Source organism: Callithrix jacchus, chromosome 4 (genome assembly GCF_049354715.1).
Source record: "Callithrix jacchus isolate 240 chromosome 4, calJac240_pri, whole genome shotgun sequence".
NCBI classification, from domain to species: Eukaryota; Metazoa; Chordata; class Mammalia; order Primates; family Cebidae; genus Callithrix; species Callithrix jacchus.
Genome location: NC_133505.1, coordinates 28,334,740 through 28,349,957, shown reverse-complemented (window position 1 = coordinate 28,349,957; position 15,218 = coordinate 28,334,740). Strand labels below are relative to the sequence as shown.

General features: G+C 42.2%; 2 protein-coding genes across 9 annotated transcripts in view; one reads left to right on the top strand and one right to left on the bottom strand.

The window, feature by feature from the left end:
* Positions 1–15,218, top strand: part of LOC144576540 (putative uncharacterized protein C6orf52) — a 132,121-nt gene that overhangs the window by 69,298 nt on the left and 47,605 nt on the right. The gene's annotated exons all lie outside the window — the stretch shown is intronic.
* Positions 10,798–15,218, bottom strand: part of LOC100397136 (N-acetyllactosaminide beta-1,6-N-acetylglucosaminyl-transferase) — a 171,921-nt gene continuing 167,500 nt past the window's right edge. For all 5 annotated transcript variants that reach the window (XM_078368449.1, XM_035295115.3, XM_035295117.3 and 2 more), the window contains one exon: positions 10,798–14,049. In XM_078368449.1, the coding sequence (XP_078224575.1) occupies positions 13,859–14,049 (191 nt within the window). In that variant the 3' untranslated portion in view covers positions 10,798–13,858. The remainder of the gene's footprint in view (positions 14,050–15,218) is intronic.

The following is a 15,218-nucleotide window of genomic DNA, read 5'->3' as shown; positions in this document are numbered from 1 at the left end:
CATCCAGTGTTGCTAGGACCCTTCAAAACTAAATGAATCAGGGATATTAGTTGCACTCACTTTTCCAGATCCTGTTTGCTTATTTTAATTCCTGGCCATTTCCCCGTTGAGTGTCAATCTTGTGATATTTCTTACTTCTTGTTCTGTGAATGTTCTTATCGTTTAGTCAATGTATCCTCATCCAGGCTGGGCTACCAAGACTACTCAGTGTGACTCACCCTCCTTTCTGTCTTATCTGCTCTAACTGGGGAGCTGGGGTAAAGGGTGAGCTCTCATTTCTTGTTTCTATTGTTGAACCAGCTAATCTGTCATAATTGTGTCGAGTTACATGCCTCTCTATATCCACCCCACCTTTTGTGGCTAACTTCTTCCTGATTATACATATCTATGTGTATTCCATTAATTTCCCATCTGGCTTATCAACCCTAACCTTTTAGGCAGAAAGATCCTTCCAGATTTCTGTCCGTTCAAGTAAGAGTACTTCATTAGGCAGAGCCAGGTCTTAAGAGTTTTTATCCAAAGTGGTCAGCATAGCACCAAGCACATTTGGGCACTCAGTGGATTCTTCCAATGAATAATTGAAAGAGTGACTCATTTCCCTCATTCCTTTAGCTTTGAAGGGTGCCAGCAATATTAGATGGCAAAATCTCCCCACAACTGGCTGTGGATTTTAGAGGAGGCAGAATTTCTGTATAAACTGCTGTATATTGCAGAGGATTAGGGACTGATTTTTAACATGACCCATTACTCATATATATTAATAATTTTGATTATTTATACAATTTCAAACTATTGCTTTTACAGGTAGACTCATATTCTCATGTGAATTTTCTAGACAACTGGAGTGCATTTCTTTATGGGCCAACTCTCTTTCTCTTTTATTTTTATTTTGAGATGAAGTCTTGCTCTGTTGCCCAGGCTGGAGTGCAGTGGCACAATTTTAGCTCACTGCAACCTCCACCTCCCAAGTTCAAGCAATCCTCCTGTCTCAGCTTCCTAAATTGCTGGGGTGACAGGTGTATGCCACTATGCCTGACTGATTTTTCTACTTTCAGTAGAGACGAGGTTTCACCATATTGGTCAGGCTGGTCTCAAACTGCTGACCTCAGGTGACCCACCCAAAGTGCTGGGATTATAGCTGTGAGCCCCACGCCCAGCCAGGCCAACTCTGATTTAATTGTTATTAGTTTTTCTAAAAGTTACTATGTTTTCTCTGCCTTCTTTAAGAAACTATACAAAGATAAAAGCTTCTTAACGACTCCCCAAATCACATAATGAATATTATTATTATTTTAAGACAGGGCTTCTCTCTGTCATCCAGGCTGGAATACAGTGGTGCAATCACAGCTCACTACAACCTCAATCTTCTGGGCTCAAATGGTCTTCCTGCCTCGGCCTCCTGAGTAGCTGGGACCATGGGCATGTGCCACTTTGTCTAGCTAAAATTTTTTTTGGTAGAGATGGGGACTTGCCATGTTTTCCAGGCTGTGTCAAACTCCTGAGTTCAAGCAATCGTCCTACCGCAGTCTCCCAAAGTGCTGGGATTACAGATGTGAGCTGTGGTGCCAGGCCTACTATTTTCTATTAGAAATTCTATCCTCTAGGGCACTCTACATATGCTTTGCATTTGTAGCCACTTTAATCTCTTTTTCCTTCCTATCTCTTTTATCTCTTTCCTGCTTTTTCTACAACATTGATGATGACAATGACAAGAAAACAACAACAAATTCATTGAGTTGTTTCTAGAAGCCAGTCACTGTACTAAATTTCATGTTCAATTGTAACCTTCAGTGTTGGAGGAGGAACCTGGTGGGAGGTGATTTGATCACAGGGTGGAGTTCGCATGAATAGGTCAGCACTGTCCCCTTGGTGCTGCGCTTGTGATAGTGAGTGAATTATTGTGAGTTCTGGTGGTTTAAAAGTGGGTAGTACCTCCCTGCTCTCTTCTCTTCCTCCTACTCTGGCCACACGAAGTGCCTCACTCCCCCTTTACCTTCTGCCATGGTTGGGAGCTTCCTGAGGCCTCTCCAGAAGCAGAAGCCACTATGCTTTCTACGCAGCCTGCAGAACCATGAGCCAATTAAACCTCTTTTCCTTATACATTACCCAGTCTCAGGTATTTCTTTGTAGCAATGCAAGAATGGATTAATACAGAAACTGGTACTGAGGTGTGGGGCATTGCTATGAAGGTACTGAAAATATGGAAGCAGCTTTGGAAACTAGGTAATGGGCAGAGGTTGGAAGAGTGTGGAAGGCTCAGAATAAGACAGGAAGATGATGGAAAGCTTGGAAATTCCTAAAGACTTGTTAGGTTGTTGTGACCAAAATGGTGATAGTGATATGGACAGAGATGGCCAGGTTAATGAGGTCTCAGATGGAATCAGAGCTTACTAGGAACTGGAGCAAAGGTCTTTTTTGTTACACCTTGGGAAATAGCTTGGCTGTATTATGCCCCTGCCCTGGGGAATCTGTGGAACTTTGAACTTGAGAGTGATGATTTAGGGTATCAGGCAGGAGAAATTGCTAAGCAACAAAGAGTTTGAGATGTGGTCTGGCTGCTTATAACAACCTATGCTCATATGTGTGACCAATAATGACTTGAAATTAAAATTTATATTCAATAAGGAAGCAGAGCATAAAAGTTTGGAAAATTTGCAGCCTGGTCATGTGGTAGAAAAGATAAGCTCGTTTTCAGGGAAGAAATTCAAGCAGGCTACAGAAATTTGCATAATAAAAAGGAGCCAAGTACTAATATCCAAGACAATGAGGAAAGGCCTCAAATGCATTTCAGAGACTTTTGCCACAGCCCCTCCCATCACAGGCCCAGAGGCCCAAGAAGACTGAATGGTTTTATGGACCAGGCTCAGGGTCTCACTCCCCTGTGTACTCTTGGGACACTGCTTTCTACATCCCAGCTGTTTCAGCTCCAGCCTTGGCTCAAAAATACCGAGGTACAACTCAGGTTATTGCTTCAGAGGGAGCAAACCATAAGTCTTGGCAGCTTCCACATGATGTTAAGCCTGTGGGTGTGCAGAGTACAAGAGTAGAGGCTTGAAAGTCTCTGCCTAGATTTCAGAGGAGGAGGGAAAGCCTGGATGTCTAAGCAGAAGCCTGCTGCAGGGGTGGAGCCCTCATGGAGAACCTGTACTAGGGGAGTGCAGAGGAGAAATGTTGGGTTGGAGTCCCCACACAGTCCCCACCGAAGCACTGCCTAGTGAAGCTATGAGAAGAGGGCCACCATCCTTCAGATTTTGGAATAGTAAATCTTCCAGAAGCTTGCACCCTGCATGTGGAAAAGCTGCAGGCACTCAATGCCAACCTATGAGAGCAGCTGCAGGGCCTGAACCCTTTTAAGCCATAAAGGCAGAGCTGCCCAAGGCTTTGGGAGCACATCCCTTGCACCAGTGTGCCCTGGATGTGAGACATGGAGTCAAGGGAGATTATTTTGGAGCTTTAAGATTTAATGCTGACTGCCCTGTTGGGGTTCAGACTTGTATGGGGCCTGTAGCTCCTTTCTTTGGGCTGATTTCTGCCTTTTAGAACAGGACCATTTACACAAGGCCATTGTAACTTGGAAAGTCACTAACTTGTTTTTGATTTTACAGGCTCATAGGTAAAAGGGACTTACCTAAATTTCAGATGAGACTTTGGACTTCAAACTTTTGAGTTAATGCTAGAATGAATGAAGACTTTTGGGTAACTGTTGAGAAGGAATAATTGTATCTTGCAATGTGAGGACATGAAATTTGGAGGCCAGAGGTGAAATGATATGTTTTGGAACTGGGTCCCCACCAAATCTCATGTTGAATTGTAATCCCCAGTGTTGGAGGTGGGGCCTGGTGGGAGGTGAGTGGATCATGGGGGCAGAGTTCTCATGAATTATTTACACCATCCTTCAGTGCTGCTTTCATGATGGTGAGTGAGCGAGTTATCAGGAGATCTTGTTGTTTAAAAGTGGGTGGTACCTCCCTGCTCTCTCTCTTCCTCCTACTCTGGCCACATGAAGTGCCTCACTCCCTCTTTGCCTTCCACCATGATTGGAAGCTTCCTGATGCCTCCCCAGAAGCAGAAGCCACTATGCTTCCTGTACAGCCTGCAGAACCATGAGCCAATTAAACCTCTTTTCTTTATAAATATCTTTTCTTTTTAAACCTCTTTTCTCCCAGTCTCAAGTATTTCTTTATAGCAATGTGAGAATGGATGAATACACCTATATTACAAAGTTTAATCCTCATAGCCCCTTTATGAGGTAATATCATCTTCTTCTTTTTTTTTTTTTTTTTGAGACTGAGTCTTGCTCTGTCACCCATGCTGGAATGCAGGGGTGTGATCTTGGCTCACTGCAGCCTCCGCCTCCCGGGTTCAAGCAGTTTTTCTGCCTCAGCCTCCTGAGTAGTTGGGATTACAGGCACCTGCCACCACATTCAGCTAATTTTTGTATTTTTAGTAAAGGCGGAATTTCACCACATTGGTCAAGCTGGTCTGAAACTTCTGACCTCATGATTTGCCTGCCTCGGCCTCCCAAAGTGCTGGGATTACAGGTGTGAGTCACCACACCTGGCCTATCATCTTCTATTTTATGAGGAGATGAGCTCATGAAGAGCTATGAAAGTAACTTTTATGTCCAAGTCACACAACTACCAAGCAACAGCAGAAATCAAACCAGAGTCTTTTTGATACCACAGGTCATGCTTTTGTTTTACCTCCCGTGGGATAAGAAACATACATCCAATCATGGTAGAACTTTCACTGTTCAAGCTTTTATTTTTAAGTTGAATCACTGTTATCATTTAGCTAATTTAGCTCTGAGTAAAGATTGAGAACTTCATGCATATAAGGAGGCATGTTTCTCTCCACAGAGGGGTGTATGACTGTGTGGGTGTTACTTCTTGACTCTGGCATGTGTAGCCAAAAATGCTAAGTAGATGGTGAGCTCTTACTATATGTAGGTATTTTGTTTCAGTCTCAACCCTGGAGACATAAACACTAAACCTTTTTCTCCAGCAATCATGGCCCCCAAATGTATTTTCTTAATCTTCCTCTGTTTCTCTGTAGCAGATTTCCCAACAGCACTTTGAGCAGATTCCATAACTTCAAGTTACCTTCTTCAGTGATGAAAAATCCATCCTTTTTTCAGTTCCAATCTCATTCCAATTTAATAATGCTTTTCCCCCTGGATGGAGGAAGATTACATGTGGTAGAGGCAGGGTCTGCTCCTTGACTCCCTCTCACCCTCCCTCACCTTGAGTGGGTGGCACTGGGGGGTTAGGGACATGTGTCTCCTTCAGAGATGTTCCTGACTTCACTCTGCTCAGGAACAGGTGAATATTTGAGTAATGCAGCTGCTCACAAGGCACCGTGTTGATTGTGGCTAATTGTCTTTTCCACCTCAACTGGCTATGGAAAACTGCTGCATGGCAGGTCACCAGCACCCTCTCTCTTGGGATATGGTGTGCCCCCTTGGCAGAGCCTGACAGCCTCTATACTGTCCAAGTTCTCTGACCTGGCATGTCAGGATCTGGCTCAAACTCTCCCACAACTGACTACTGGGTAGTCTTCTGGGCAGGCTGCAAGCCCTCTTCTGTAAAATTAGGGCAGCTGATCAAGTTAATATATATGCACACACATACACATATAGCATACACATGCATGTATGTATTCGTGAATTCTTATTTTATTTACTGGATTACTGTCTATTACTATCATCATTTGTCTTGATGCTCAAAGTGTCCCAGATTTAGCTCACAGGAGCCCTTTCAAGGGATTCCTGTGCCTTTTGATATGTTCTCTGTAATCTTTGTGCAACGGTATGTTCCAGGCTCATCTTATACTTTCCATGTCCAAGTGCTGGAACCAGCATTTACCCAGAGGAACCCTTAAGGACTGGCTGAACTTTTGCTAAACCCAGGGGCACATTGGTAAAGCCAAGTCCTACTGTCCAGTCACAGCTTTCATCATCACTTGTAGATGGCAAAAGTGCCATCTCAAAATGTCTCTTCCATCGGGAGGCCTTCCCTGACCACATAATCTAAGCCCTCACCCCACTTCTGGGGACCTATATCCCCGGACCCTGTTTTATTTTCTTCACAGGACTTAATGACTATCTAAAATTACTTTGTTGAATTGGTATATTTTGTAATTTTCATGTTCCTCTGACTAGAATACAAAGGATCTGTTGTTCTTTTTTTCTTCTTAATTAATAGTGACTAATTAGGAGAGACGATGTTTAATTTGCTTCAAGTAATAGAATGAGTGACAAACATTAAGGACAGATCATTCAGAATCCTTCACATCCTTTTGCAAGAAAACAAAATACAAAGTGGTCTTTGAAATGCACAAGATCATTTTGTAATGAGTTCTACTGGGGCAAGACTTTTGTCTCTGTTAATCTTCAACAGTCAGCCCAGTGCCTGGCAGGTAGGAGGAGGTGCTTAAGTATTTGCAAGTAAAAAAACAAATGCATGGCTTTATACATATGTGAGTAAAACACCCTAAACAGAGCTTTCAAAGGATAAAGTGATGCCAAGCAAAAAACCAACCCCTTTGTGATGTGCTTAACTGGAATCAGCTGTTCCTTATGAGGACCTGTGAGTCTTAATACGCAGCTATATACCAAGAATGTGAACCTGGCAGTTTGTTAAAGACATAGAAGAACAAATGGAATATTCCTGCTCAAAAATCCTATGAAAACACAACACTATGTTTTTATCCCCACTTTATATTTGCAGAAGTTTTTCAAATAACTTTTCCCACAATTCCCATCATTCCTTAGCAAAGTTTGTCAGTCACATATCCAGAAAAATTTCCATGCATGGTAACCACCAGGACACCAGTGTTTTCCTCCCTTTTCTTTCTTTCCTTTTTTTTTTTTTCTTTTTCTTTCACTCCCTGCCTGGATATAAACCTCCCTTTTCAAGTATGTCTCTAGCAGCCAATAGTGTACTCAAGTCACTGTGCTTTGAAAAGAATCTCATGCTGTTACTGTGGTTACTCTTTAAACCTTTCCTCTTCCACTGGGTCATCTCTGATAAACAGCCCAGCTACTGGAAAGTCTAACTTGACTACTTTCTGCTGGGTTCTCTTTGAAAGCCACTGTGCGAATGCTAATTACACCAACTGCTCAGCTCACTGGCTCTGGGTATGTGGAAGGGGCTCACCAAAGGCTTTAAGCACCAGAGGTTAAATGTGTAGACATGGCAGGAATCAGTGCTTTCCCTCCTAGCTGTTTAAGACTGAGTAACCTTGCTTAGGAAAATCCTGAGAAAATGAATCTGAATCTGGGTTTTTCAACCAGTGATCTGTAAGATACAAGTCCTGTTGCCATCACCGCACACCCGCTTTCTTCTCCACTGCCTTCTGAGGGATGTGACTATGGACTTTCTCTCTCTCTCATCTCATTTGTTCATCTCATTTTCATAGTCTGGAATACAGAATGTGTAGAATTTTCTTTTCCATATGTCAGGCTGTTTTGGCTGCTGTAACAAAATAGCATAAGCTAGGTGGCAGAGAAACAACAGAAATTTATTCAGTCCATAGCACCATATTCACCATGAAATAACACTTGAGACAAGTCCCTTGCTGTCATTTGGTCTAGTGTGATGTCATTTGGTCTAGTGTCATTGGGACTTGCCTTATCTATCTGGTCTGTCCTGTGCAAAGGTAAATAGCTGCTGTTCCGACTCTCAACACACACACAGCCAACATAGAATTAAAAGCAAAGCAAAACTGGTTTTGATCATTGAATTTGTTTATGTAAGATGCTAATAAGAAGAAGCTGAGTCAAAGATTGAGAACTCTCTAATGTCTTTATAACTTTTCTCTAAGTCTAAAATTATTTAAAAATAAAACATTTTTTAAAAGCCCTCTAAAACCTTCATTTTTAGGCCAGGCATGGTGGCTCTCACCTGTAATTCCAGCACTTTGGAATTACACTCAAGAGTTTGAGACAAGTCTGGGTAACACAGTGAAACCCTGTGAAAAGCCCACCACTTTCACAGTGAAAGCCCACCACTTTCAGACCTTGTACGTGTTCCTCTTGGAAAGGTGAGCAGAGTCAGCTTCACCCATGTCCTCCTTTCAAGGACATCCTAGTTCCAAGGCCAGAAGTCAGCCCTCGGAAGTTGTCCTCTAATGCGTTTTCCAATTGGCTTGACCACTGAATCCCTAAAACATCCCATCCAGTAAAGGGAGGAGTTACAGTAGAAACCTTCCAGCTCAGGTGTTGTGTTCCCAAACTCCAACTGTGTGGCTCTCTGCTTAAATGGATCCCTGCTCCAATCTCTTGATTGGCATACGCCACTGTACTCAATTCTAGCTGTTCAAAAAAAGCCAGAGGAAAAAATTAAAAACAACAACATATTGTCACCCATACTTATATCTGCCAAAAAAAAAAGAGAGACAGCAACTGGGATTTAAAAAATTAGAATCATAACATTTATATTTATATTCATTTTCTGCTTTTCTAATCCCTAATAAAAGGTATCTACTAAAAAGCTATATCAAATCTCCGACAATAGTAATTCAACATGCTTTTTAATGTTGGAAACAACACAAGGAAAGCTGCTACCACTGCTACTATTTAACATTGCATTATGGGCAGGTGCAGTGGCTCACACCTATAATCCCAGAACTTTAGGAGTCCATGATGGAAGGTTCACTGGAGGCCAGGAGTTTGAGACCAGCCTGGACAATACTGTGAGACACCGCATCACTACAAAAATTAATAAAAAATTAGCCAGGCATGGTGGCACACACCCATAGTCCTAGCTACTTGGGAGGCTAATATGGGAGGATCTCTTGAGTCCAGGAGTTTGAGGCTGAAGTGAGCCATGATCATGCCACTGCACTCCATCCTGAGTGACAGAGCAAGACTTAGTTTTTCTTAAAAAAGAAAACAAGTTGCAACAAGTTATAATTTCTCATTTTTATATAATCAATTCATTTTGAAAAAATCTGCCAGTATATCTATGTGTTTGTGGTATTCCCTCTGTGTATACAAGCACATACACATAACTGATGCCTGCCTCTATAACTGTGCTGTCCGGTGTGGTAGCCATTAGTCACATGTGGCTATTTAAATTGATTAAAGCCGGCTGGGCATAGTGGCTCACACCTGTAATCTGAGCACTTTGGGAGGCCAAGGCAGGCAGATCTCCTGAGGGAGTTTGAGACCAGTCTGGCCTACATGGTAAAACCCCTTCTCTACTAAAAACACAAAAATTAGGCCAGGCACGGTGGCTCATGCCTATAATCCCAGGACTTTGGGAGGCTGAGGTGGGTGGATCACGAGGTCAAGAGATCGAGATCATCCTGGTCAACAAGGTGAAACCCCGTCTCTACTAAAAATACAAAAATTAGCTGGGCATGGGGTGCATGCCTGTAGTCCCAGCTACTTGGGAGGCTGAGGCAGGAAAATTGCTTGAACCCAGAAGGCGGAGGTTGCAGTGAGCCGAGATCATGCCATTGCACTCCAGTCTCGGTAACAACAGCGAAACTCCGTCTCAAAAACAAACAAACAAAAAACAACAACAACAAAAAAACAAAAATTAGCCAGGCATGGTGGTGTGAGCTTGTAATCCCAGCTACTCAGGAGACTGAGGCAGGAGAATCACTTGAACCAGGAGGCGGAAGTTGCAGTGAGCTGAGATCATGTCACTGCAGCCTGGGTGACAGAGTAAGACTCTGTCTCAAAAAAAAAAAAAAAAAAAGATAAATAAAATGTGAAAGAATATTTTCCAGTAATATTAGCTATATTTCAAGAGCTCATAGCTTATGTGAGTGGCAGTTATGTTGGACAGTGCAGATGTAGAACATTTTTATCATTGCAGAAATTTGACTGGACTACTGCACAGCCTGCTGTAGGTTATATCAGTACATTGAGAAAGCACTTAAGAACATATAGCAGATAAGACCAGGTATGGTAGCTCACGCCTGTAACCCAGCACTGGGAGGCCAAGACAGGTGGATCTCTTGAGCCCAGGAGTTTGAGACCAGGCAGGATAACATGGCAAAACCCTGTCTCTACAAAAAATACAAAAAATTAGCCAGGTGTGGTGGTGCATGCCTGTGGTCGCAGCTACTTTAAGGTGGGAGGATCACCTGAGCCCAGGAGGTTGAGGCTGCAGTGAGCCATGATTGTTCCACTGCACTCCAGCCTGGTTGACAGAGTGAGACCCCATCTCAGAAAAACAAAAACCGAGAAAGCAAATAAGTGATTACCTCTGGAGAAAGTAGTTCAGTTTTTCTTTTATAGTCTTCATTATTTCCATGTTTATGAGCATGTACATATTTATTATTAAAAATTTTTTTATGTTTTAAAATATTTTTTATTTATTTAAAATATTTTTATTTGAAAAAATGATGGATAAGATGTCCTATAAATGAATTTTTTAAATGCTGGCACTTGATAAGTAATTATGGTAATAACATAAAACTTTTTCCTAGTGTATATCTTGATTTTTTAAATGAATAATAAAGGCAGGTAAATAATAAGTTAGCCTATTCCTGTCTCAAATTTTAAAAATAGTTGTGCCCTTAAAAAAAAAAAAAAGTTGTGCCCAGTTCAAATGACACTGACCTTCTATTGTGCCCTCTTCTCTCTCTAACTCCCACTTACGCTCCCCAACCCCCACAATGGGAAAGTGTAATCATTTTTCAGTGGATGGTTGTTTCTCAGACGGACATGCCTGTATGTATGAATGTAAATGTTGCTTAAAACCAGGAGACTTGCCTAGTTAGACATACCCTTTAGTGGATTTTTAACCAATTGTCAAATAAAAATACACAGCATCCCCAAAGTGGAAAACAATATATTAATTTATTCCCAAGAAAACAAAACATGGAATCTCATCGAAAACAATCATCAGATACAGTAGTTTCAGGACATTCCCGTGGGCTGTCTGAGATCCACTAGCCCACACCATGCTTTTCCAGCATTAAGGTATTTAAGACATAGGAGAGACGGACATGTAAACATCTATTCCAGAAAGAGTTCTCGTTCTACATGAGAGATATCCCGTGTAAAACATTTCTTCTCAGGTGCTGTCATTTAAATAGGTTGAAAAGAGACCATTTTTAGACCTCACTACGGACCCTGGGTGCATTCCTTACCCCTTCACCTGTTTTGTTTTGAGGCGAAGTCTTGCTCTGTCACTTGGGCTGGAGTTCAGTGGGGTGATCTCAGCTCACTGCAACCGCCGCCTCCTGGGTTCAGGAGATTCTCGTGCCTCAGCCTCCCGAATAGCTGGGCTTACAGGTAGGTGCCACCACGCCCAGCTAATTTTTGTATTTTTTAGTAGAGACAGGGTTTCACCATGTCGGCCAGGCTGGTCTGGAATTCCTGGCATCAAGTGATCCCCTCGCCTCAGCCTCCCAAAATGCTGGGATTACAAGGCATGAGCCAGCACGCCCGGCCCAAGCCAGAGCTCTTAAAAGGGCACTCATCTCATCAGGAGGACCACACCCTTGTGACCTTATCTAAACTTCCCTTACCAAAGGCCGCATCTCAAATACCATCACTCTAAGAGTTAAGGATCCAACATATGAATTTCATGGGTGGGGGGGGGGATAACACAGCCTCATCTACAGCAATGACAATGTGTGCTTCGAGCCCACTCTGGTCACCTTAGGGGGGCTGGCGTCTCTGCAAGTGACAGGTTTTCACATGTGGCCTTCGATAGTTGCTGGTGTGACCAGCCTTCTCTACTCCTTAACACTTTACCACCCAAAACAATGCCATTTTTTTTTCAGTAGCAAGAAAAAAAGGTTTTACTTCAAAGTCATTCCCTTTCAATATGATTAACATTCAACAAGTACAGTTATAGAAAATTGTGTTCATTAAATGTATCATCCATTGTAGTAATTGCTTTTTGTTAGAATAAATAAATACTGAGAAACGCAATGGGTTACAGGAATAGTAAAGCAGACTTCACATTTTTTCTGAGCTGACAGGACTTTTTCTCATTATTAACACTGAGACCATTCTTAAAATCTACCTTCTCTGGTATCCTAAATATGGCTTTATTTCACCTTCTCTTAGTAAATCCACCTCAGGAAATGAAATCAGGACACCAGTTAACAGAGTCCTAATTCTCACAGAGAAATTATTCCCTGTTGCTGTTAGCCTTTCTAGTCCTCAGTTACTTCATCTGCAAAACGGGAACAATTATATGAGGGCCTCACAAGACCATTGTGAGGTTTGAATGAAATTCAATACATAAAGGACTACCAGAATGCCTGGAACACAACGGGCCCTCGCTCTGTCTCCTCCTTTCTCTCTCTCTGTTGATTAAACTCTGATTTAACCCCTAATTTGTAATTACTGATCTCCTGGGCCTGGTATCATGCTACACAGACCTGTGCATGCCTGTATTAAAATACAACCACTCTAAGATTCTCTAGATGAGGCTTTCTGGTGTTGACATTATTGCCAAGGTTTTTAGAGTGGAAAAAGCTCTTATTTTTCCTTTTGGTCTCAGTACATGTCCTGTACATAATAGACATCCAAGAAATCTTTATTGAATGCAGGCTGAATGAATGAATGAGTGGATGAATAAATGAGGGATAAATAAAAAGAGATGCTCATTTACACCTGAAGGCTCTTAAAAATCGAGCCCCTCCTATCAGTACCAGGCATTGTAAAGCTACTCAGAGAATACCATGGTGCAATTAAAAGCCTCACAGGATAGAATTTGGTCTCTATTTTGCAAGTAAGATAATACTGGGGAGGGTGGGTCACAGAAGAGGAAAGTGTTCCAAACTTCAGACAGATCTATGCGATAGCACCTCTCTTGAATGCTTATCTTCATTCTTGCAAGGACTTTTCAGTGTTCTCAATGGAAAACATGACATAGGGACCAGCCTTCATTCCAGCATATGAGAGAGAAATGTTCTATTCCCCGAGGTCCTTTTACCGCAGCAACAGACAGTGAATTCTGTCTTAAAGCACATCCTGTTTCTTCTTAATGACTTTATGCTATATACAGAACTTTAGCCATGAGTAAACCAAAAATGCTAGTGTTGAAACTTGGAAACAAAATCAATTCTCCATTCAAGTAGCTTATGTTTTCAAGGAAATTGGTGAATTACCCAGACAGCTGTTTCAATACCTGTCTGGTTGAGCAGAGTGGTGACTGTTAATGTGTTTATAAAAGATTCCTTCTTCAAAGAAACCTAATTCTTATTTTTTAGACAGTATTATCTACAGTTCTCTTTTTCATTAAAACTTTGTATATGACGAGTATCTGGTACAAAGATTGGATATCATTTAAATTTATTGTTGATCATAATAATAAGCTAATATAGAGGAGAACATTAAGAAACAGCAAGACTAAAACTGGCCAAAGTGCCCAGATTGCTCTACCCAGCCATCCTGTTAGTGTATTTCGCAGTGTCCAGTGGATTTTTTTTTTTTTTTTTTTTTGAGACAGAGTTTCTCTTTTGTTGCCCAAGCTGGAGTGCAATGATGCGATCTCAGCTCACTGTAACCTCTGCCTCTCAGGTTCAAGCGATTCTCCTGCCTCAGCCTCCTGAGTAGCTGGGATTACAGGTGCCCACCACTGCACCTGGCTAATTTTTTTGTATTTTTAGTAGAGACGGGGTTTCTCCACGTTGGTCAGGCTGGTCTTGAACTGCCGATCTCATGTGATCAACCCGCCTCGGCCTCCCAAAGTGCTGGGATTACAGGCATGAGCCACTATACCTGGTCTGTCCAGTGGACAATTTAAGTATAATTATGTGCCAGGTCCTGAAGCTATAAATGTGGTCCTGAAACCATTATCATTAGGAAGGCAAAAGTCTCTCCCAAAGACGGGCTCCTCTTCCCAGCTGCAATTTCCCTTCAGTTAGGAGTTACCATAGCTCAAAAATACCAGCTGGGTTGTATGGCAGTTTCACTCTGATTGAGGGTGCTTTCACGATGCCTCAGTTCTAGGCATTCCACAGTCAGGGGGTAGGTATTAAGCTCAAACTTGTTAGCAAACAGGCTTGGTGAATTAACCAGCCACTTTAAGTCTCCGTTTCCATAGATACAAATACCATGTACATAGTGGCCTGCAAAAGAAAGAACAAGAAACACAGTCAAAACATGCTTGCTTTCAAAAGGGTGATGGACTTACAGAATACTAGAGTTACTCTCTGACTGAGTAACTACAATGGTGCCAATGCCACAGGATTCAAATGAAGTATGACTCTGCAGTCTCAGCCCACAGGGAACTGGAACCCTAGTTAGAACAACAGGTACAGCCGGCCGGGCACAGTGGCTCATGCCTGTAATCCCAGCACTTTGGGAGGCCGAGGCAGGTGGATCACGAGGTCAAGAGATCATGACCATGGTGAAACCCCGTCTCTACTAAAAAGTACAAAAATTAGCTGGGCGTGGTGGTGCACACCTGTGGGCCCAACTACTCGGGAGGCTGAGGCAGGAGAATTGCTTGAACCTGGGAGACGGAGGTTGCAGTGAGCCGAGATCGCACCACTGCACTCCAGCCTGGTGCCTGGCAACAGAGCAAGACTCTGTCTCAAAAAAAAAACAAAAAAACAAAACAATAGGTACAAATACATATTTTTAGAAAATGAGAGTTAAATCATACAAGGCATACAATAATTTTATAGCATTTTAAATTTGTGTTAGTAACATTATAGGTGTCATTGGGGCTGGATGATTCTTTGTTGTGGGGCTGTCCTGTGTTTCGTAGGATGTTTAGCAGCATCCTTGGCCTCTACCCACTAGATACCGATAGCATCTTCTCCTCAACTGTGACAACCAAAACACATCTTCAGATATTGCCAGATGTCCTGTGGGTGAGCAAAACCACCCCATTTGAGAAACACCTGTTACTATCTTCATTATTATGTTAATTGTTGTGGTAATTGTCAATATTAATATTAAAATTGTGTTAGTAACATTATAGGTGTTAGAAGGCCATTCATGCACAGTTGCCCCTCTTAGCTGCAGTTTTGCTTTCTGAGGTTTCAGTTACCCCAGGTCAGCCATGATCCAAAAATAATAAGATATTTTGAGAGAGAAAGAGAGAGAGCACATAACTTTATTTTTTTTTTTTGAGATGGAGTTTTGCTCTTGTTGCCCAGGCTGAATGCAATGGCACAATCTTGGCTCACCGCAACCTCTGCCTCCCAGGTTCAAGCGATTCTCCGGCCTCAGCCTCCTGAGTTAGCTGGGATTATAGGCGTGCCCCAACACGCCTGGATAATTTTGTATT